This window comes from Perca fluviatilis, chromosome 21 (assembly GCF_010015445.1).
Source record: "Perca fluviatilis chromosome 21, GENO_Pfluv_1.0, whole genome shotgun sequence".
Lineage (NCBI taxonomy): Eukaryota > Metazoa > Chordata > Actinopteri > Perciformes > Percidae > Perca > Perca fluviatilis.
Genome location: NC_053132.1, coordinates 23,776,492 through 23,800,932, shown reverse-complemented (window position 1 = coordinate 23,800,932; position 24,441 = coordinate 23,776,492). Strand labels below are relative to the sequence as shown.

At 41.3% G+C, this 24,441-nt stretch overlaps 3 protein-coding genes across 7 annotated transcripts in view; 1 reads left to right on the top strand and 2 right to left on the bottom strand.

Moving 5' to 3' along the window:
• Positions 1-22,634, bottom strand: part of pkd1b (polycystic kidney disease 1b) — a 77,031-nt gene extending 54,397 nt beyond the window's left edge. The window contains exons 1-2 of the mRNA XM_039787896.1: positions 22,035-22,634; positions 1,501-1,599 (exon numbers count right to left, since the gene is read on the bottom strand). Coding sequence (XP_039643830.1) covers positions 1,501-1,576 — 76 coding nt within the window. The 5' untranslated portion in view covers positions 1,577-1,599; positions 22,035-22,634. The remainder of the gene's footprint in view (positions 1-1,500; positions 1,600-22,034) is intronic.
• Positions 10,391-22,003, top strand: LOC120550926 (ankyrin repeat and SOCS box protein 12-like). 2 transcript variants are annotated; one of them, XM_039787903.1, is made up of 3 exons: positions 10,391-10,558; positions 12,436-13,203; positions 21,702-22,003. In XM_039787903.1, the coding sequence occupies exons 2-3, from the start codon at positions 12,441-12,443 to the stop codon at positions 21,851-21,853; spliced, it is 915 nt and encodes a 304-aa protein (XP_039643837.1). In that variant the 5' UTR covers positions 10,391-10,558; positions 12,436-12,440; the 3' UTR covers positions 21,854-22,003. The 2 variants fall into 2 exon arrangements, with proteins under 2 accessions (XP_039643837.1, XP_039643835.1); XM_039787901.1 differs by having other exon boundaries at positions 10,392-10,558; positions 12,433-13,203.
• A 117-nt stretch (positions 22,635-22,751) lies between the features above and the next one.
• The window catches only part of slc39a11 (solute carrier family 39, member 11), a 168,934-nt gene continuing 167,244 nt past the window's right edge, over positions 22,752-24,441 (bottom strand). For all 4 annotated transcript variants that reach the window (XM_039787897.1, XM_039787900.1, XM_039787899.1 and 1 more), the window contains one exon: positions 22,752-23,573. In XM_039787897.1, the coding sequence (XP_039643831.1) occupies positions 23,495-23,573 (79 nt within the window). In that variant the 3' untranslated portion in view covers positions 22,752-23,494. The remainder of the gene's footprint in view (positions 23,574-24,441) is intronic.

Here is a 24,441-nt window from a genome sequence, read left to right as displayed (position 1 = left end):
AACTCAAGTGAAGATAATGACCTCTTCTGAAGAGTCCATCATCATGTGGACGCGCTGACAGTGTTGTCGTCATTACTTAGAATTCCTCATGGGGGAGACAGAAACTACACACTACAGCTTTAGAGGAAGAAAGAAATCACGACTGACTTCACATCCCAATCAGGAGGGTGAATCCGTAGGAAAAGAACCCAATTAAAGTTAAAATGTTCACGTCTGACTTAAAGTGCCCATATTATGAAAAAAAAACACTTTTTCTGGGATTGCGGTGTTATTTTGTGTCTCTGGTGCTTCCACGCACATACAAACTTGGAAAAAAAAAACATCCGTGCTGTTTTGAGTGAGATACGGGTTTCTGAATGTATCTCCGGGTGAGCTGTTCAAAATCCATAGGGCCGTCTACGTCATCGGCCAAAACATTTGGTGTGTGCTAACCACTTTAGCTAATACCACATAAGCTGTTTCTCCAACTTCGGTTAGTACAATGCAGGATTAGCCGGGAGACTTCTTCTAAACGAGGGCGCACTTCCAACTTTGCGTGGAATAGCTGCACAACAGGGACATGTAAGTAGTTCTATACAATTTCTTTTGTAGATTAGGGTTAACTTGTGTGTGTTGTAGCAGTGTTTCGCCATTGAGAACAAGGTGGCTAACCACTAGCAACGATAACTTCTAGCTAGTAGCTACTATGCTGTACCTAGCTACTGCGCATGTGCGACTCCCAACAAAGATGGAACAGAAGTGAGATGTCTCACTCTGTAGCTAAAACAGAGAGCTCAACACACAGGGTGAAAAGAGGAGCTGCAGCAATGTGCAGTACAACAAAAAGATGGCGGTTTTTGAAAATTAAACCATGCAAACCTATTCTGGTACAACCTCTAAATACAATTATGAACCTGAAAATGGGCATTATATGGGCACTTTAAAGCATCGCCCCAACTGAAGTATCCAGCTCCAGGGGTGCTGTGGTTAACTGTGAACCCTCACCTCTCCGAAGGAGCAATGGTGGAATGTAACTTAAGTACAATTACTCAAGTACACATTTGAGGTACTTGTACTTTACTTGAGTCTTTCCTTTTCATGCCACTTTCTACTTCTACTCTGCTACATTTCAGAGAGAAATATTGTACTTTTTAACTCCACTACATTCATCTGACAGCTTTAGTTACTAGTTACTTTACAAGTTAAGATGTTTGCACACAAAAACATGTAGTTTATCAAATATGTTTTATTATAAATTAAACTGCCTAAAAATATACAGGCCTACAAGTCCAGCTGAGATGATTAGCCGATTAAACACTTAGTTGATTGAACTGTTTGGATCGTTTCCAGTTTCTAAAATTTGAGGATTTTTTGCTTTTAATACTTTAAGTACATTTTCCTGATGATACTTAAATACTTTTACTTAAGTAACATTTTCAATGCAGGACTTTTACTTGTAACAGAGTTTTTTCAAATCTCCCCAAACAAAAACTTAATACAATACAAAACGAAGCTTCTCACCTCCAGCTGCAGCGATCAAAACCACACACAGAATCCACAGCCGCTGCTTTTTTTGCATCCCGAGGGTACCTGTCATCTTGCGGAGCACATCACGTCCTCCTGAAGGAAAAAAAAAAACAATCACCACAGGGGCATCGTAGAAATCAATGCCCTCCCATCATTGTGTGCAAGTGTGCAGATTCGTCTCATGTGTTCTTTTTCCCCCTGTCATTGCCACAAGACACTCTCCCCTCATCCTCAGTGCTCTTGTACAAGTTGGAAATGCTGTCTTCCCTTCAATCCCTCTTCCATGCTCCCCCCCCCCCCTTGTCCTGCAAACACACCATGAGTTACGGTGGTGTCGTTTTAAAGGCCTCTTCTCCACTCTCTCTGAGCGCCTGGGTGACTTCTACTCTGTAACTCGGCAACAGCCATATAGAAGCCGAGTGGACAGAGGAGGCCAGCGCGGCTCATTACCATGTTGTAAAAAAAAAACCTGGCTCACAATAGAAACTGAGGCGGGACGCAGCTAAGGGTCCTGACAGAAACACGCCTCAGAGACCAAAAGACACATTGTAGTTCATTGGCGTTTTTAGACCCTTTTTAGGGGGGCTCAAGCCCTAAATTTCATCTCAGCCCCCCTAAAAACTATAATAATAAAAAGCAATATTTCTTGTTTTTTTAAATAAATTTTAGTGCTTCAAGTGAGAGTTTGCGAACTTGTCTGTTACTGACAGAGGACAAACAATTACAGGTTCAAAGGGCTTGAGACAGGTTTAATACCCTGTGTCTGTCGCCGATGCTACGCACCTGTAACCCCGTCATGGAAAGGATTAACAGAAAGGTAGGTAGTGTTGGCCAATCGGAGGAGGTTGTGGGAGACTCCCGCCTTTGGCTGAGTCTCTATCTGATCCGTCAGAGGGAGAGCAGGAGTGCGGTTGTGAAATGAAAGTGTCACATTCTCATTAGGGGCTGAGCCCCCCCTAAAGGTCTGATCCTAGAATCGCCCCTGCTGTAGTTTCTCTGTTGTTTGGGTACACCTTTTTTTTTTTACATGTTGTAGGCACTGTTGTAATGTAACAAAGTAAAAATACTTTGTTACTGTACTTAAGTAGTATTTTCACTTATCTGTACTCTACTTTTTTATCTATATTTCTTTCACTCCACTACATTTCCTAAATAAAATGTATGCTTTTACTCCGATGCATTTCCCCTAAGCATCTTGGGTACTCATTACTACAAAATGAAATCAGAAGAAAATTGTTGATGTGAGCTCTCTCTCTAACATGACGGAATTGGGCATGGAAGCGAGATTTTTTGCCCCCACTATGGCCACACCAAGACCCGCCCTTCAATAGCTACTACTGGCTCGGGTCCATGCTTACGTAAGGTGACGTAACCTGATTTGTTCAGGTCCTATCCCCTGACCAATCGGCTATCCTAACTTTAGCCACTCGAGGTTAAATGCCTAACCCCAACCAATCGACCACTATGGCGAGCGGGTCTTGGCATCGCCATAGTGGGATTTGTAATTATGCGGCCTGGAAAGTCCTGGAGCAGACTTTGAATTTATGTTCAGGAAGGTATGGAAACCCTGAATATTATGCTTTACTATACGGAAGCAACAATAAAGTTCATAATCAGTTTTTTTCTTTTGACTTGTATTAGTAGCCTACATCTACACTTAGTATCAAAAGTAATTATCTGATATTAAATATAAGATAATTACTTTTGATTTTTTATTTAATTTATTTTATATTTTTTTTATATTTTTTTTATTATTTTTTTTTTTTTTTTTTTTTTTTTTTTTTTTTTTTTTTTTTTTTTCTTTTTTTGAACAAGACCGGTTTTAGGAATATAGAGGGATCTGTTTTTTTTCTTGAAGTTGTTCCTCCTGCATTGTGGCCTATTGTCCGAGCACTAACTCCAAGACCTCGTCACTAACCAAACAAAGGCTCTGTGACGCACATGCACACAAAAAAAAAAGACCCAGTTTTAAAAGAAAGGATTCCATCTGGGTTGCCTGGAGAGGGAACAGATAAAGTTGAAGGCAGTGATAAGGCAGCCATAGCTGAGAATTGTCAGTCCATTGCCATGGATACGATTGTATTTCTCTTTGTGAGATAGAATTTTTTCCCCTCCTCACAGGAGCAGCACAATCAGCACGAGGGAGTTGTATTGGTTACATTAGATGGATTGCTTATTAGTGAATAAGTATTTCAAACATTTACTCCACTGCACTCAAGTACACAACTTTAAAAAAATAAATAATAAAGTTGTCCTGTGTTTGTTTAAATGTGCCGACTAGGGCTGGGTTCTCCAATTAAAATCAATCTTAGTTTGAGAGATCCCCAGTGTAAGCCTGGTGGCCCACCAGTATGGAATGCCGTTTTATTCACAATTAAATAAATGAATAAATACATAAATAAATGAATAAATACATAAATACATAAATACATAAATAAATGAATAAATACATAAATACATGAATAAATAAATATGCCTTTGAAATACATCATGAAATAAATAAATGAGGCAATAAATACATACATAATTAAATAAATTAAATTATTTCATGGTACTTTTATTTCATAAGTCCATATTTATTTATTTCAAGAGACTTTTATTTCATAAGTCCACATTTATTTATTTCAAGAGACTTATTTCCTAATGCCACATTTATTTATTTCAAGAGATTTTTATTTTCCTAATGCCACATTTATTTATTTCCCTCTCTATTTTTTTCCAGTTTTTATATGCAAATCAGGGGGCGTGGCTATCTCTCACATTCAGAACAAAGTGAATGGGACTTCTTTGGCAGACCAACAACAGGACAATTTAAAAAATTTCGCCATCTTATTCATCACTAAATTCACTTCTGAGAACGTTTTATGCGAGAAATTAACTGTTTAGATTTCGAATATAGGCAGTTTTGCAACAAGCAGCGCCTACCCCGGCCGCTGGCTCGTCGCTCGGACAGCCTCGGCTCGGACAGCCTCGCTCGGATACCCCGCTGTAAACCGGAGGTCTCTCAGACCGCTCTCGTAAATAAGAGGCTTTTATTTCGCCGTTGACGGATGGTTTGTTTAAATATCACGACAGATGTCCATCATAACATTAATGGGAACCTGTGGTTAACTGTCTTTTCGGAGTTAAACTCAACAAGCACCTGACAACCTCGCTGGCCGTCCGTCTCTCACACACACACCGCCACACACACACACACACAGGGCCACAGCGCAGCAGGCAGAGGAGAGAGTGGGTCACAGAGGCAGCAGTAAAATCAGCCCACTTTGTAGCCACAAACCTCACCCAGGCACCAAACAGCCGTTTGTCCTAATGGACCCTCTGCCCTGTTTCTGATGTACTCGTACATCCCGCACAAACACAATAGTTTTTTGCTAGGTCTCCAATATAACTGCTAGGCTACCCGTGGTTCTAACGGTAACTCTAGTCTTAGTGGAAGGGAGGGGAGTGCTTAAAACCACTGTAAAAAGTTCCAACTTTTCATATTATATTCAGCATTTTGTTATAAAAAGCCATACAAAACAATGGTGGGCGGCTCTAAGCTTTATGTTTAATAAGCACAATGCTTAACTTCATGAAAAATGTAACCTGCAATTTACACTTTAACAACGCCTCAGAGAGTACCACGAGCTGCCTGTTGTGGTGCTCTGTCAGGTCAGCGCTAGTTGGTCGTCTAATTACCCCAGAATAGGTGACTATGCGCTGGGTAAAGAGTACAGTGTTGCACTCTCACTTCACCAGGCTTTTTTTGCCCACGGCTCTGTTCTGAATGTGAGAGATAGCCACGCCCCCTGATTTGCATATAATAACTTGAAATAGAGAGTGAAATAAATAAATGTGGCATTAGGAAATAAAAGTCTCTTGAAATAAATAAATGTGGACTTATGAAATAAAAGTCTCTTGAAATAAATAAATGTGGACTTATGAAATAAGTCTCTTGAAATAAATAAATATGGACTTATGAAATAAAAAAAACATGAAATAATTACATTTATTTAATTATTTATGTATTTATTGCCTCATTTATTTATTTAATGATGTATTTCAAAGGCATATTTATTTATTCATGTGTTTATTCATTTATTTATGTATGTATTCATTTATTTAATTGTGAATAAAACGGCATTCCATACACCGGGTCTAAGTTGTCCCCCCACCAGGACTAAGCCACTGGGAATTATTTTGTAATGTATTTTTAAGTTAAAAAAGAAAAGAAAATACAGTTACAGTAGGGTGGCTCGGTTGGAAACGTAGACAAAGTCATATTTTCAAATCTCCAGTTAACTTTCAGCTTTCTGACTTAATGTAGGGCCCTATGGAATCGGTCTTTTAGCTTTTTGACATTCTCAATTTTACGATTCCATCCATGATTCTGTTATCACAGAAACTATCGGGCTCTACATGAATGCTGCCATCAGTGTGTGACTGGCCCAAGCTGGGCCCTCGTTGATTTACTTCACTTTATTTCAGCCACAACTGATCAAGTCTGCATCTCTACATCATGGTACCACTTTGTGTAGCTGAGCCCGGAGTGCGCCTTTACAGAATGCATTCAAATGATTTTTAAATGTGTCAATTAGTCATTTTATTTCCTTACGCTCTTGTCAAATGATGAATTAATAATTTAAATATCTTGTTACTGTTTTCACTAATGTGTCTGCCTATTATAACCCATCACACAAATCATTCCTGCTTTAACATTTACCTTTTCCATTTTTTCAATCACTTAGATTTAACATTTAACACATCTCTTTAATTTAAAGGCATACAAGCAGTGGGAGGGACACCTAAAATGTAATGCAATCCAACCCATACGTGTTCAGTAATGAATAGATATTAAATGTAAACTAACTCTGGAAAAGAAAATCATATGAATAAATTGTGTAAGCACATGGGGGTACACATGGACAATAAACTGGACTGGTCAGCCAACACGGATGCGCTGCATCGGAAAGGGCAGGGTCGGCTCTACTTCCTGAGGAGGCTGCGGCCATTGAATGTCTGCAGTAAGCTCCTCTGGATGTTTTACCAGTCAGTCATTGCCAGCGTCCTGTTTTATGCCGTGGTGCGCTGGGCAACTGAACAGGCTGGTAAAGAAAGCTGGCTCCATTTTTGGCATTGAGCTGTAGTCGCTCACAGCATCTGCAGAGAAACGGACCACGAGTAGGATGCTGGCGATCATGGACAATGACCGCCACCCACTACACAGCACGTTTATCAAACAGAGGAGCATGTTCAGTGGCAGACTTCGGTCACGCTCATACAGACAGGTTAAGGAGGTCCTTTGTTCCCAGGGCCATCCAACTCTTCAATACCACACAAAGGGGGAGGGGAGACTTTTCAGCAGCCTGTCTCTCTCAGCCCTATACCATTATAAGGTGCTATGGTAGACTGTGTGCAATGGTGATAATGCAAAAAGTGGACAGTGCAGGGATTGAACAGTGCAGTATATTATTATTAAATATTAACTATGACTATGAAATATTAACAGCAACATATTAACTGACTGATTGAATAGGAGTGAGAACAATATATAACAGGAAATAATTTATAAGATGTAGATGTTATGACCGCATACCACATTGTGTAGGAGGGCTAATATAGCCTATAAGACAGTTGTACAGGAGACCAAGTGGTATACCACTTGGTCTCCTGTATATATTGTTCTCACTCCTATTCAATCAGTCAGTTAATATGTTACTGTTAATATTTCATAGTCATAGTTAATATTTAATAATCTACTGCACTGTTCAATCCCTGCACTGTCCACTTTTTGCATTATCACCATTGCACACAGTCTACCATAGCACCTTATCATGGTTATTGCATTTCTGTAAGTGATTTTTATTTGTATTTGTATTCTTATGTATGTGTGATATATGTGTGTACATGTGTTTGTTGTGTTATGGTTGTCTAAGCTACTGGATGCCTAAAATTTCCTTCGGGATGAACAAAGTATCTATCTATCCATCCATCCATCCATCCATCCATCTATCTATCTAAAATATCTAAATAAAACAAAAAATTGTGAAATAATAATAAGGAAATATTCAAATCTCAACTGCATGATTTGTTGCTTCATCATTCTCATCCTCAGGTTTGAAGGTTTGATTTATTTAATTATACAAAGGTTTGTTTCAATCGCACTTTGAGTTTAAAATAGAGCATTTTTCCATTTCATATTCATATATTCATAACTTGACCATTTAAGTGAATACAATCGGACATGAAGTTATAGTATATATAATGTTATAGTAATTCTAATTAAAAATGCCAAAACAGACTTTTGAAGAGAGCATTCCAAATTTAAATGTGTGTATTAAAAAATACAATAAAACACTAATAAAACCGTTAATAACAATGCAATGCTTAATTTATATATTTTATAGACTGTACTTATGTGATTATTCCAAATGTTTTTAAAGGTATACTGTGTAGTGTTTGAAGTATTTTATTAGCTAAAATCAATGCCTTCATTCATAAATATGTCCTCATTGGTGTATAATGACCTCTGCCAATGATCTGACTTATCTTCGTAAGCGAAGAATTTCTTATCTGTATTTACATAGAGCTCAACAGTCCCGCCAACAGCGGGTTCTGGAAGTAAAAATACAATGCAATTTCGCCACTGACAAATTGGAGTATAAGCCATAAAATGGTAACCGTCTATGGTAGATTTACAACCAGCATGCCAATGTGACTAAGCGATTCTATGTGCTCATATAGACGCCAAAAACCATGGGGCACCAACCTTGTTTTGAGATAAACGTCTTTTATTCGCAATGTCTTGGATAAGTAGGCTACTTCATTACCCACAATCCTGAACAATCCCACAATCCCACAGTGATGCCTCCGATTGGTGGAACTCATGCTGGTGAAGAGGGGGAGGAGGGGGAGCAGCCTGCACGATCCGTCACAAGGAGTTACGACATTGCACGAATCACGATCTGTTCCACGCTTCTGCCGTTAGCCTCCACCCGGAAGCTAACGTTAGTTTAGCTAACAGTTATTCGGCTAACCGCTAGCTGACAGCGTGATTCAGTCGAAAATAACGTTAACTCAAACTAAACACTGGGGAAAGCAGGCTACATCTGATGTAACAGCCGTTATTGTCAGGTTTTAGTTTGAGGGGTCTTTTAAAGTTATTACATGCTGTCTCAGCTAGCGGTTAGCCCAATTAGCTGTTAGCTAAACTAACGTAGCTTCCTTTATTCAGTGGTGCGCGGTAGTTTACGGGATGAGTAGTTCCTTCGCTCTGAAATGACGATATGTACACAGTCTTGTACCTTTGACTTTTTTGGGATTTTCTGTTCGTTTTTTCACTCGAAATGATATGTTGTATGCTTATGAGTCACGTACCATCAGGTTAGCCTAAGGCACAGTCTAAAACTCTTTATGTACGGATTTTTCCAGACGTCAATGGGAGAAATGAATGGGAAATTTACTTCCGGAAACCAAGGTCTCTCAGAGGAGGGGCGGGACAAGTCTAAGGAGGCTTCCATGTCGTTCCACCATTTTGAAAAACTCTAATCGCTGAGAGGGACATAGAGCGCTAACCTACCAGCTAATCCACAACGCGTTTTCATTCACATCACACCAGTGTCACGTGAGTGAAACCAGCTGAAACGGAGAAGGAGATCAGTGAGAGGCGCTTGTCACTGCCCCGGCAAATTTGAAAGCCTGCGCTGCAGTTTAGTTCATAATGGAGGATCATAACTTATGCTGCGTTCCAGACACAGTTTTTAACGCGTAAGTTACGACTTCAAGTCACGACTCACGAGTTGGTAGCATTCCAGGCAAAGTCACCACAAACCCTTCTACCTAGCGGCTACCTAACGGTGACGTTAGCTATCTAGGTTACTTTACATTGCCTATTTATTTCTACTTATCACTGTTAATAAACGGCGTCTGTACAGCATCAACGAGGTCGCCATTGTTGTTTATGTGTGTGTGACGTCAAAAACTGTAACTAGGAGTACAACGATCTGGTATGAGTTCACAGGTAGTATGTTACGGGTTTGACTGCCGTTCCAGGGCACTTTCACTGGTAGAAGGTTGTGAAAACACGAGTTACAGGTTGCCTGGAACGCAGCATTATGCCGAACCACAGGAGAAGGAATCTTCATCGCCAAAAAAGTGAAAACTGGAAAACATGTTGTCATAGCTTCTTGGTACATAATGGCTACCATAGCTGCAACGCATTTGAAAAAGGCGCTAGAGAGCACTATTCGTTTGAATGCAAAATACAATTTGCTAGATGGGAGAAATTCCTACACAGTGGACCTTTAATAACTCAGTGACTAGCTAGTTTACATGCAGCCAATAACCCGTTCTAAAACGGAATATTAGCAATAACCCGGTCGCGTACGGCCATGTAAACACCTGCAAAAACCCGAATATGCTCATATTCGGGTTTTTAAAAACCCGAATATACTACCTGGGTTACCCCTTTTCTAACCCGAAATTTTGGTCATGTAAACGCGTATTGGCATATCCCCATCAAAAGGAACCTTGATTTGTGTTCTGCGCATGTTCTATTCGCAAGGAATCTTGGTCTTTTGAGTAGAGGAACTTCTTGTATGCGCCAGAAAACATAGTTATAATAATAATTATATACTATAATAATATAGTTTATATATATGTCAATGCAGAAAACCTGCGCGCAGTATACCGGAAGTAAACAAGAAGTAGAGGTAAACATGGCGAGACGCAGCACAGCACCACACTTTTGGAGCGAGGAGGAAACCAATTTCTTTATTAGTGTGGTAAAAAACATGAATATAATGTCTTTTGTTGACGGCAGAAAGTACCGAGATAGTGAGATTTATAAGAAGGTGACCGAAAATACATGATAGTTATTTTTAAATTCATGAAATCTAATTAAACAGTGTAACAGTCCCAGTTCTCTAAGCACACTCCTGTTACAGCAGTGAGAAACAGTAGAGGGCAGCGATGCGCCGTTAAACTCAACGTGAGCCACAACAACACACGGCGAGGAAGAAGACAACGCAGGAAGATGGAGAAGGCAGCTGCAGCTGGTGACACATCCTAGGTAGGCTAATATTGAACGAAGAAAACACAACGGAACAGATTCTTTCCGTTGCCACACGGCATGGAAAAGCAAGGAGGCGCGAGCTTTACCGACGCGAAGTTTGCAGTAGTTGTCGGTGGTTGTTTGAGCTGAATATTAGCGAAGTTCTTCCTGCTAGGAAGCGCGTATTAGCATTTACGTTTCCCTACTGTTAACGGGAAGTCAATAAACCGCTCCTGTTTAACAGTTAGAACATGTTCGGCCAGTCGGTATTCATTCAGTCGCATTTATATAGCTACGTTTTATTCCCCCAAATGTTTATTTCAAAACGACACCAGGTTAGGAGACCTATTGACGTTCTAGAAATTGGTATTGTACTCAATTATGTCTTATTTTATTTATTTGTACGCTGTTTCCCGGTTAACATTCGCGTTAATATGCTTCATAAACAAGAATAGGTTGTGACCAACTGGTTGTGTGTTTTAGTCGACAAGCCGTTAAACATTAAATTGTGAGACATTTTGAAGGGAGTTTGGTGACTTGGGGTTTTCTTTGGAGGTTATGGAGCTAATACTTTGTGTCTTGACGTTTTCTTACCTATGCTTAATCTGTTTGCAACTCAGAGTAATGCTTACACGTTGTTGAATTGTTACAGCTGGCAACATAGTTTTTTTTTTTAAATGGTCACTTACATAGGCTATTCAAATCATTACTGTATATGACAAACTGTTCTGCAACTTGTCAGCCATTTTCAAGAGCTGAATTGTTTTCTGTGCAGTCTGAAATATCCCTGTTGTGGGGTGGAACATCAGGGTTACTACACATATCTTAAAGTAAGCCTTTGTCAAATATAGATTTGGCATTAAGTTAATTTTGTCTATCTTGTGTGTGTGTTTGTCCTGATCTGGATTGTGCAACTTTGCTGTACAGTATAGGATTGTTTTGTATTGGTTTGTTTATTCTTGTTTGTTTACAATCGTCTGACGTAAAACAGTTATTTTTTCCTCAAATGATTTTTAATTTTTTTTTTTGAAAGGGTAGGCGTCAGCCTACACCTGTTTTGAGCCAGCTGATAATATGGGTGTAAAGATACATCGATCTGGCTATATATCGATTCCATCCTCAACGATCCAATATTATCGATTATCGATGAAGTGAAAATATATGGATACATATCGTCATCTTTAATTTGTTGTCCTTCGGGTCAGCACCTCAGTGCTTGTTTGTACAGCATCTTGGTCAGCTTAAACTGTGTTTAAATGTGCTCTAGAAATAAACTTTACTTACTTACTTTACAAGAGACAGGGTTTAGAGAGCAATTCTCAACAAAGTAAACGGAAGTACATCATCCTTGTGTTGTCCTTCAGGTCACTGACCCGAAGGACAGCACAAGGGTTAAGGTGGGCCTTTATTTTGAAATTCCCATTTTATAAAACAAATAAAAATAAAAAATTGTATTCAAAAGAGTAGTTTCTTCTTCATTTAAATTCCTGGAAGAGCTTAGTAATGAAATTGTCAAATCATATTTGAGTTGTTTTTGTATAATAAATATATATATATATATATATATATATATATATATATATATATATATATATATATATATAAAAATGTAACGGATTGTGTTAAATGGGCTTTTGTATTGTCTCGTATTGGTCGCAGGCCCCTGAATTGAATCAAATCAAAATCGTATCGTGGCAGACTTTGTGATATCAGTAAATATTGTATGATTGTCCATAGATCGATATATCGTATCTTGATGAAACGTGTGATTTACATCCCTAGCTGATAGAATTTGCTGATACATTGTTGTTGGTTGGCTCTATTGTTGTTGTTGTCGAAAGTCAGTCTGAAATAAACTTCATCTTTGTTTACATTTTTTTTTTTCCCCCCAGCAGGTTCTATGCTCCAACTAAGGACCTCTGCAGAAGAAGAGAGCAGTTGTGAGATTTCCCAGCTCAGACAAGCAGTGTTCCAAAACAATGCCAGACTCCTTGATGAGATGCTCTGCCAAGAAGTTTACAAGAAAGTCATCAACTGCAGAGGGGGCTGGGGCATCGCGGGCACGCCCCTCCACGCCGCCGTGTCCAAAGGCCACCTGAGCTGTCTGCAGGTGCTGCTGGGCCACGGCGCGCTGGTAGACTGCGTGGATGTCAAGGCTCAGACGCCCCTCTTCGCCGCCGTCCGTGGGAAATACCTGGACTGTGTCTTAGCGCTCCTCGGAGCCGGCGCCAACCCCAACGGGAACTCGTCCAACAACTGCTCCCCCGTGCTCACTGCGGCCCGGGAGGGGAACGCGGAGATATTAAAGGAGCTGCTCCGACACGGCGCCGAGGTGAACTCCCGCTCCAAAGTCTTGCTGTGGACTTCCAGCGCCAGGGTGTCCAGCGGGCCGCTGTACCTGGCCGCCGTTTACGGACACATGGAGTGTTTCAAACTGCTGCTCCTGTACGGGGCCGACCCCGATTACAACTGCACGGACGCAAAGCTGCTGAGTTCCATCAAGCAGCCCAAAACTGTGCTGGAGATGTGCCTCAGGCACGGCTGTGGCGTGGAGTACATCCAGCTTCTGATCGACTTTGGCGCAAACGTCTACCTCCCGACTCTGATCATCGAGAAGTCCACCAAGCAGAACGAGGCCGTGGAGCTGCTTCTGCAGGAAAGAGGTATGGCACGTTTTACATCTCCGCTCCTCAGACCTGCGGGATGGTGCCCTGCTCCCGTAGTGTGATGGAGTTCCTCCTCAAACAGGATGTCAGGGAGCGACAGGTCAATTTGAACAGGTTGAGGCACAACAAAGCATGGGTGTAAATCTCATCTAACTGTTGGGCGGGGGGGATAAACATAAAATTCTCGAGAGCAATTTTCGAAGGGGACACAAACAAAATAAGGCTAAAATATGTGTAGTTGTGGAGCTCCTTTAAGTAGGTTGACATGGCTTTTTTTATCCACTTCAAACATTGGATGAAGTGATTCTTTTCTGTTATACAGATGATGCTGAAGTGAGAAACTGAACCCCCCAAGCAAAAAAAGCTAGCTAACTAGCCAGCCGCCTCATCTTCTGTTACCAGTGAAAGCATGTTGGGTGGAATTAGCAAGTTAGCTAACTAACTATCCAACAAGCTATTAAACAAGCTAGGTAATGTTATATTCGCATATATTTACATATATTACATCATTTACAATACACAGCACGTTTTTGAATAATTTTTTAGGGGGGTCCTGCGCCCCCCCTGCGCTTATGCAACAAAGTAAGACCATAACTAAGGTCAGTGCATACTTACTGCAGTTACAGTTTCTTCACATCGCTGCGGAGAAAGGTCTGGCCCTTTGACACAACATTCCTGTAAAGCAGAAAAACGTGCTCTGGTTTATTGGCATTTCTATAAACCAATCACAATGGTCTTTGGTGGCGCTAAGCTCCGGACACAGCAACGGTGGCTCTGCAAAATAGCCTCAGGAAGGAACTTATTTGGGTGGAACATTTGCACAACATCTGCAAAAGGAAACGCCACATACAATATTAAATGAAGTTTACTGTTTACACAAAACTGTAATGTGAGCCATTTAAATTAGCTGGATACATGGTTAAACGTATTTGCTCTTACCAGGTTATCGCCGTGTGGATTTTGTCCATAGCAAATCCCCACCAATCGGTCCCAAAACGTCTCAATTAGAGAGGAAATGCCGGAAACATTTTCTTTGTAAATCGTTAACAATCATTCCCCGAAAGAATCAAGCAGTTGCTGCCTTGTTGCACGATCCAAATTTTCTTCAAAAGTTTCCATTTTCAGCGTGTAACGTTGCTCAGAGGTTCCGGTTAATGTTGCTCGATGCGACCAGAGTTTCAGGTTAACACAAAGAAAGCGGAAAGCGAGGGACATCCGGGGGAACTTCCGGCAGAACCGGAACTATCCCGTAAATAAACCTTCCTTTTAGATAGACTACTGAAGTGATTAAGCAGTTGCACATATTAGGTTGAGAAATACTTAAATACATGTTGGTACCACTTTATTTTATGGGTCTGTAATTTCTGAATTATTTAATAGGTTTCCTTAAAAGGACAATGTAATTGGGTAGGTATTATAGGGAAGTAAAACAGATTTCAAGTGGTAGACAAAATGAATTTGTTGTTTGACCTAGATTAGAGCTGAAGATCTTTGCCGGGACCCGAAGGGTTCAGTCTTAATTTCTATCATTTTACACGGGGTTGCGTGGGAAATGAGCGGTCAGGTGATGAGTTTCGATTAGCGCGAACATGGATGCTGAGGAGGTGAAACGGAGGCTGGCCTCTGGCGATTAGGTTTTGGTTGCACCGGCAAAGAAAGACGTGTGCACGTTTGAATAACGTCGCGCTGTAAACGGGTTCGGGCTTTTAAAAAGCTATCAATCAAAATGTACTTGTCGGGCTCGGGCCGAACTTTTAAGGCCCGATTACAGCTCTAACCTAGTTAGTGCTTTAGTTGGTGCACAGCAGGTCACAGATTCTTCTTTTTTTACATTTGTCTGCAGGAAAGATACAATTCTACATACATGGGAGTAAGTTTCCAATTATAAATGAATGGCAGAATATTCACTTGGGTTTAAATTAAGAGTTTCTCTCCTATTTTCCCTATAATTAGCACCAAATTACATGGTTATTTCTGGGGAAATGTTTTACAAAATAATTAGGAAAAATTGCAGACCCGTGAAATACATTGTCTCCTGAAAGCTGTTACACCTCGTGCACCATGGTAGTTTCTCGGTGGTTGGAATGAATCCTCAAATTCCAGTTTCTTTCTGAACTGATGAGGATAGCCACTGAAGCCACGGAAGAAGTAGTCCCCCCCTCTTGTATTAATCATGCAGCCATTCCTCTTCACCAGTCCGTGTGTGAGCATGAATATTCAGACACGACAAACCCTCCACTAACTCTTTGGCAGATTTTTTTTCTTCCGTTTTATCGAGTTAAGGGATGTAAAAAAATAAACTGTTAACCGAAAATAACAATTTTGACCGCTTAATACTATCAGTTGACCAGTTAAAAGCAATATTTAAAAATAATTAAATAAGGGTTGCTGCATGTTTTAAAAAATACCCCAACATATTAGAGCCCCAGACCTGCCAACCTGTATGCATTTTGCGTAGTAGATACGTATACGGTGATACGATTTGTCACTTTAAACTACGCGAAAATCAGGTGACTGCTTTGAGTTCACTCGTTGACGTGCAGTAGCCGTCTGTCTGAGGGCCCGTTCACATTGTACGCGGCATGCGCTGCGCTCGCCGCTAGGTTGTCCGATTCCCAAATATATTTGTTGTGCTTGCCGCCGGGCGCAGCGCAAATTTACGTCATACATGCGCCAATATTTGAATGCACGTCACGTCTGCGTCCGGTGTTTACATCAGACGAGCAGTACGCAACATTATGTAGGATACACGGTAGAGATTTGGTGGCGAAGATGTTTCTGTCTTTGAACCAAAAGAAAGCCTTGGCACTTGTCCTGGGTGTGAGGAGAAGACAGAGGAAGGCACCCGCAGCAGCAGCAGCAAGAAAGGTGTGGGGGCACGAGACCCTCAGGTCCAGAGAGAACTTGGGGGAATTCCGACTGCAGGAGCTCCTCTTTCGCTGTGACCGGTTCCAGGGGTCATTTTGGCTCAACAGGGAGCAGACAGTCTGCTGACGAGAGTCGGGCCTCCGATTTCGCGGATGGGTTATGAATGGGTTTTCATTTCTAAATAAAATGTTGCATGTCAACACTGTGTGTCATTGCATGTTTACGAGATGTCTGCAGTTATTGCAGTTGGGTATAATAAAGCTAAGCCATGAGCCGGAATTCATACATTCATCATCATTCATTCATACTCTGGAAAACACTGTTTAATGCATATGTGCAATTAATTCCTCCAAAACTGGAGCTTACACACTTGGAAATGGGTCGTTATTCTGTGTAACGGCCATATACCTAAATACCTATATGTGAACTACAATGAAAACGAACATGACTTGTGTCAATCAGTCCAGACATATTTTACTTCATATATACATACAAATACAAATATATCCTACAAATACCTGTATGGAGCTGTATATCAACTTTGTATTTGGTTTTCGCAGCTCAAAACAGTACACTTCTTCTCAGTTGCTTTGGCACATTTCTCAGATCAGAGATGACAATAATGTGTCCCATAGGGAATAGTGCTCCCTTTCATGTGCATTGTTCATTACACTATTACAGAGTGAACTGTTAAATATGGACAACAACACAAAGCAGTTTCACTATATTGGTATAAACGATGGCGTAAGGACTGGTCAGTTTGATTGGGTCATGGGTATAAATATTTGCTTTGGACACATAAAAGATTTCTATCTAAATACACGCTTTTGCAGGTCAGTCACTATGCGGTGCCGTTTACACCAATTGTTTTAAGAAATGCACTCACTGTTTTAAGTGAAGACATGTCCATGTTGATTTCACATAGCTAAAACAAACCTGAATGATTTAAATTAGGAGGCTACAATAAGCTACATATCTGGCATGCCTATTATTGTGGAAATATGCACCACAGCATAGTTTTGCGTCCGAGGTCTCTGTACGACATCGAACTGTGTCGTACAGCTCTGGGAGATCGCTGACGGCCCAAATCAACCTCTCGTCCATGTTCCGTTTGTGGATCCACGTGTATTCAGTGTTTACTTTTTTCTGTTTTTTTCAGACACCTGAATGCACGCGTCCGCGCGCCGCGGCGCTCTTGCGCGGCGTGCGCCGGTCAAAGTCGAACCATGTTGAACTTTGACCGCGGCACGCGCTACAGCTTACGCAGATGCCGCTTGCGCTGCGCTTTGCTCAGCGCAGCGGCAGACCAGTTCTTGCGCGCGCAAGCCATTGACAATCATGGGTTTCATAGCGCAGCGCTGCCGTTTGCGCATACAATGTGAACGGGCCTTAATGCTTGATGGTAGTAGGCAGCGTAGCAGCCACGAGCATGCTGGAAAAAAAACTAAAGAAGAGTTTGACCAATCACAGCGTCGGGTTCCTTCCTCTAATGTCAAGCGGGGATATCGGCCACTGATAGCAAAACGAAAGCATCAAATGCAAGTGTTAGTCCTCCCTCATTCCCGTTTAGTTTGGTTGGTTTCCCCAAGGGAGGACGGTGCTTGCAAAGGTAAAATTGTGAAATGAGTTAATTTAATCTAACTTTGGAGAAATATTATTTATTTATATTATTATTATTAAAGACTTGCATTTGGTATATAAAGTCTTGGATTTTGTTACAAAGGTCTTATATATGTTTTGCCTTTCCTAAGATTAAAGTACATACCGTAACAAAATGAACTACTAATGTAGGCTAATTAAAAAGTGACCGGAGCCCATCGCTAGACGCACCGGAGGATAGGGGTGGGCGATACTGGGAATTTTGGTATTGATCCGATACCAATTAAATACAGGGCTAGTATCGCCGATATCGATACCGATACCGATACTTTTTACTTGTAACGTCACGATCGTTGAATAATTTTGTGATTTTGCCTTTAGTTAGTTGATTATGATTAGGATAAAACACAGGACAAAGATTTTAGGCAAATCGAAATGTTATTTACTAACTAGAACAATATAAAACAATGTAACGGTATAAAAATAATAAAATATTGATTTTGAATAATTGTTTTTTTTCAACTGGCTGAATTTATGATAGTAGTTCTATCAGTCTGCTTAAATTGCCTCTCTGATCACTGTGAACAGCATTGCTTAATGCTGGAGATTACCTGGATACTCCTGATTTCTTGGCTGAAGAGACTCTGTCTCTGTGTTGGGGGTCTGGTTTGGGGTTCTCCCCCCTCCTCCAACTTTTTTTGCAGCTCGGAGTTCTCTCTCGGGTGACTTAATGCTTTAATGTGTTTATGCAAATTGGTGGTGTTACCACAGTGGCGAATTACTTTTTTTGCACACATCACATGTGGCAGTGTCCGTATCAGCTGGAGTGAATACTCAACACAGCGCTTCTCTTTCTTTCCGCCATCATCACGGGCTTCTCTCACTGTTCTGACTCTCCGCCTCCAGCAGAGCAGGGAGGGGGAGGGGGCAGAGAGAGAGAGAGAGAGAGAGAGAGAGAGAGAGAGAGAGAGAGAGAGAGAGGTGCGCTGTTTGTACACTGTGCACAGACTTGGAGAGACGCTGTGCTCAAATGAACTCGGAGAGAAACTAGAACAAAAGTATCGATCTCCTCACAACAGTATCGATCCGATACCAATACTCATCTTGGTATCGATACTATCGATATTTAGATCGATACGCCCAGCCCTACCGGAGGACCGAGACACAAAGTAAACACGCCTCTCTGACCGGTACCGGGGGTTAGCGGTTAAACTGAGCGGAGGATGTGCCGAATGTGTCGGTGTCTGTCGGACCTTGGCTGGCCGCTCGGCGCCTTCAGACAAAGCTCAAGTTAACAGGCTAACGGCTTATTAGCTAGCCAAACACCGAGTGGTAACATCTGCGAAGATTGGCTCTGTGAGCGCATCAATCTGCTCGGTGTGTGTAAACAAACAGAGCGAGCAGCCGCCGGACTCTAACATCTGTTGATCCGTGCAGGACTTCACTGAGAGCGGACTGTTTAGAGACCATGTGACCGACCGGCAGGTAACGCTAGCGGTTAGCTGCTACTGTAGCAGAGCTGCAAGTAAACGCTGAACTGATCTGTGTGTTCTCTGTGTTAAACACTGCTGCAGGTGTTCATGCACGACGGTTGGTGGTGATTTCCAGAGGTGGAAGACTGTTACTCACATCATGTATCACAGTAAAAGTAGAAAAAACTGTGTTGTAGAGTTACAAATTACTTGTCAGTTACAAGTCCTACATTCAACATCTTCCCTAGGTAATAGCACAAAAGTATTATCAAAATATACTTAAAGTACCAAAAGCAAAAGCTCATTATGCAGAGTAATACATTTTATTTTATTGGATTATATTATGATCCAATTAATTGTATTAAATATGACCGATAATTTAAATAAAATGTTTTATTTAATTCAAGTAGCCTACTTGAACATAATTATTTTCTAGGGTTTAAAACGTATACAGATTTGACATTTAATGGCACATTTTTTCCACGTGCGGGCCGCCGTGTTCATGAGCCAGAACTTTGACAATAAATCAGTAAGTTGCTACTCAAGAAAGTTTTTCAAGGTTGGCAGGTCTGGAGACCGACCGATAAAGGATTTTTAAGGCCGATATAGATACAAATATTTGGGGATTTAAAAATGCGATAGGCCGATAGAGTGTGTGTGTGTATATATATATAATATATATATATATATATATATATATATATATATATATATAAATATATATATATATATAAAAAAGATATGAAACTTAAAGGGTTAAACACAAGAACAGGGACGGTGTAGTGCGCCCTCTGGTGGACAAACTACGCCAACACTCATAACATGGTTGAAGGGGGTTTTGTCAGTTTTTTTTTTATTTTTTAAATATTCATTTATCGGACATTAAAAATGCAGATACCGATAGTTTGGAAAATATCGGTCGGGCTCTATTTCTTTACTGATAGGTGACTTTGTAACTTTGCACTAGCATGTTGCGTTTTAAGCACCGTTTCTGCTCAGTTATTGGCTCTCAGCTGGTTGGTGCTCACAGCGGAGAGCTTAGGGCGCTTCCACGCCTGCCTCCTTTAGTCCGGTTGAATCACACTAGAGTTGGTTTTCCTCCGCTGGTGCGGTTCGTTTGGGCAGGTGTGAAAGCAGCAATTGTGCTCCGATGTGCACCAAACAAGCGTACACAACATACAAGCTGTAGCAGCTTGCAATGTTTCGCTCACAGAAATAGACAGCGGTCAAGCTCGCCGTCCGTCGCTCGCATTTCCGCGTTCAAACCAGCCGCCGGCAGAGCACAGTCACGGTGAGCAGAGCAGACGTCGCTCCCGAAACAATGTCTGATTATTTAAATTATTTAAATGAGCTGGTTTGACCACGGCGATGGAAGAGCACTAGTCCAGAACACAGGGCCTTCCTCCTGTGTTGACGTTCTTGCTCCCGCCCCAGACACATCTGACCAATGAGTGGAGTGAACGTTCTTGCGTTGTTTGTAGCGACGCATTTTGGCACTGTTGGATTTTCCTCAGTGTGAAACTAAAGTGAACCAAGGGGACATCGATCAAAGTTTACTAACTCATCAACTGATTGGGACCAAAGCAAACAAACTATAGGTGTGAAAACGCCCAAAGTGACTCATGCCACTGAACAGGCGAGGACTGTCGGGGGATAATCAGCCGTCCCACACAGAGTATGCCGCGCAGACACAGAGAGTGACCGCTACAAGTTCATAGACAGAACGCATACACGACAGTGTATGTCCGAGCCTCCCGGACGGCCCGGGTGAACGGCTGCCTGCTCGTCGGTAAACGGTTAATGATCGGTTAGTCTATATCCACAACGTTCCACTTCCAGGATTGCTAGAGGGCCGTCGGAAATTCCAGGGAATGTCCCTCTTTTCGCCCGGATATCCGTCACGCTTCTTTTGTGTTGGCGTTCTAAACTCCGTCGATGTATGAGGACTGTGGTTACCTGCTCCTCAGATCTCTGCAGGGTAAATCCAGACAGCTAGCTAGACTATCTGTCCAATCGGAGTTTTCTCTCGCACGACAAACTACTTTTGAATGTACACATGTTCCCCCGAAACAAGTTCCTTCCCGAGACTATTTTGCAGAGGCTCCGTTGCTCCGTGCGGCGCTTAGCACCGGCCATTGGTTTAAAGAAACGCCAATAAACCAGAGCACGTTTTTCTACCATCCCGGAATGCTGTGTGTGGACTAGCCTCCTCCTCCGCAGCGCTGCAGAGGAGGGTCTGGTAAAGCAAGACTAATGATCGTGAACGAGGGTCAGCTATCGGTCAGAAGAAGAAAAAGAATCTAAAAATCTAAGTTAGCGTCCCTAATGGAGTTGTGAGCGTGGACATGTTACTACTGTACTACTACTGTTACTGTAGTAGTGAAACTGCAAGAGGAAACATCACAAACAGGAAGAAAAACAAATATTCTTGTGGCTTTGGACAGATCTTGTTAGAAAAAGGAGTGCACTAAAATGCAACAAGAGTCCATTTACTATCCTATTATTTTGTGTTACCCAAGAGCTAACTCTCCCCCCTCCCTCCCCTGTCGTCTCTAGGGAATCCAAAGGCCTTGACTTCACAGTGCCGACTGGCTGTCCGAAGATACCTCAAAAAGATCAACAAGATCCAGTGTATCGAGCATCTGGACATGCCAACAAGTCTCATTAACTTCTTGCAACACAAGGCAGTCCCAGTCACTGTTCTGTAGCCACGTGAGCTGGAGGCACATTACATGAATGAATTCATTTTTTTTTTAATTTAACTCTATGAACCACCTTTGTTTTAAATCCTGTCTAATCCTGTGCTGTACTGTTAAGACTGTTTCTTAAGTCAAGACATTAAATGTGTGGATACGTGGCGTGTTCTTCTGTTTTACTGTTAGTACTTACTGCACCCTGGGGTTAGTGGGAGTCCTCTCTGAGGGGGAAGCACTTTCTCGGAGCTACACTTCTTAGTCACAAGTTCATCACAAGATTGAGAAAAGCTGTTTGTCCTATGAAAACGCAAGAGATCTTAAAATGAATCAGGGGCAGTATGAAACCACTCATTTTTACGTGTGTAAAAAAATGTTAAATCTTAGAATTTATGTTATTCCATAGAAGTGTTATAGCATCTTATCTCATATCCCAACTGGCTCAGAGCTGCAGGCATCAATCGGAGACAAAAACGGAACAATTCAAAGACAAAACCACAAGTGCTCATTTTTTGTCTTTGTAGGGCCTTGTCAGCTCAATGGCAACTGCATGAGTTATTATTCTTAGAATTAAGAATAATAGCCATGCATAACCCTATGGACGTCTTGCTCCTCAGGTCTCCTTTAGGTTAAAGCCCTGGGTCTTGGACTTGGACTAAAGCCTTCAGCTATGCCAGGGGCCCTGTGAGGCTTTCCACTAATGCTTTGAGTTAAATGCTAACATCAGAATATAGCTAGATTACCGACCACTCTAATGAAGTGTTACACATGCTGGCTCAGAGCAGAGAAAGAAAAGAACCGATTCAAAGACACAACATAAACCACAGCAGCTCATTTTAAGGTTTTTGTAGGATCTGTCAGCTTCACGGAATCTGAAAGTGAACACTGAGTTAAAAACCTCACGCTGAAGGAATCAGGATCACTTGGTTGTTTAATTATACAAATACTTCAATTGTTATCTTCAGCATTTAATTAATTAGACACAGACCACAACATGTGATTCTTCAGACTGGCCTGTAGATGGCAGCCCTAAACAAGAGAAGGCACAACATGGGGACGAAAAGCAGACTTTCGTTATAGAGGAGGAGGGTTAAGTGCATGTTAAAGTGATCTTGTACCTCGCTGTTTCGCTGTAACGACGATACAGCCAGAGTCAGAACAGAGTAAACCAAAACAAATCGTTCCTTAAATTACCAACTCAAACACCAGACTTCAAGTATTGCCATTATGAGGAAATGGGGGGGAAAACATTTTTTTGTTTTGAAATAATGCTTTTGAAAAAGAACTCAAAAAGCACTAACCTCAACAAAATAATCACAAGCTCTGGAATTAGAATAATCATTACATATTCCTAAATCAGATGTCTGCCATTTGAAAGAAGTGGCAGATGCTCTTAGAAAATAACTGCCCAAAAACAAACACACATTAGAGAGAACTTCAAGTACAGTCACCCTTACAACTTGTTTTACAAAAGAGCTCCGTGTCTGTAAGCGCTGCTGGATCTCAACAACAATTCAAACTAAATTGATAAATAGTGTTTCTGAATAATACACTTTGTTTGGTCCCCTTTTTTCTTTTAAAAACTGAGGTCAGCAGAGCAATGGTGACATCATGGCCGTTGAGTGTTCGGTTGACACGGTGCTGGGTGAGGTGAGGTCAGCCCAGTCCAACGTCCAGTGACATCATCACGACGAAGCCCAGGATGGAGGTCCAGGAGGCCAGCTTCCCGTTTCCACTGGTTGATGTTGGAGCGAAGACATGGGACATTAGTTAGAGACCAGGGGTTGATACAGACTGCATAAGTGAAGCCAAAACATCTGGATCGCACCCCCCCCCCCAAGCGGCTGGCTGCTGTATAGCTCATAAACCCCGCCCCCTCCATGTTAGCTGATGGGACACGGGCCAAACTCAAAAATCTAAGTAAACGTCAAATGCATTTCTCCCGAACATGGTATCTGTCATTTTAGGTAGTTTTAGGTAGTTAAGTAGTTTTATCACGGCGATGTTTGTTCAAGTTTTTTTTTTATTAATTATAAAAGTGGGATGATTGGGTTAGGGTTACAGGGATTGACAGCTGTGATTGACATTTACAAGCACAACATATTCCATTTTTCCCCCTTGTTCAGAAATAGACAGAGTTCTTTACATGGCTAACGAAAATGTATAGCAACGCACAGAGCTGACTGTAACCCATAAACAACAGGCAAGAGGCAGTAAACTGTCGCAAACTGCGGTAATCCTGATTGAGACGCATATTCCGAATACACAGAATGCTTCTAAAACATGAATAACACCAGCATGTCACACGTCTTCATCGGAAAAATGTTATATTCAAATTCAGAATATCTAGACAGAATAAGCTGTTTACATCAGGGGTCTTCAATGTTTTTTTAGGCAAAGGACCCCTAACCTGAAAGAGAGACGAGCAGGGATCCCATACTAACATATATTGTATAAAATGAAGTTGCATATTAAACTGGGCCTACAATAACGTGTAAGGCGGCCTAAAGCCTTTACACAGAGGCCTACCTTTTTATGGGAGCCTACAATACTAAGCTACTATTTACATATTCATATATCATGTTTTAATGTCAAACATACAT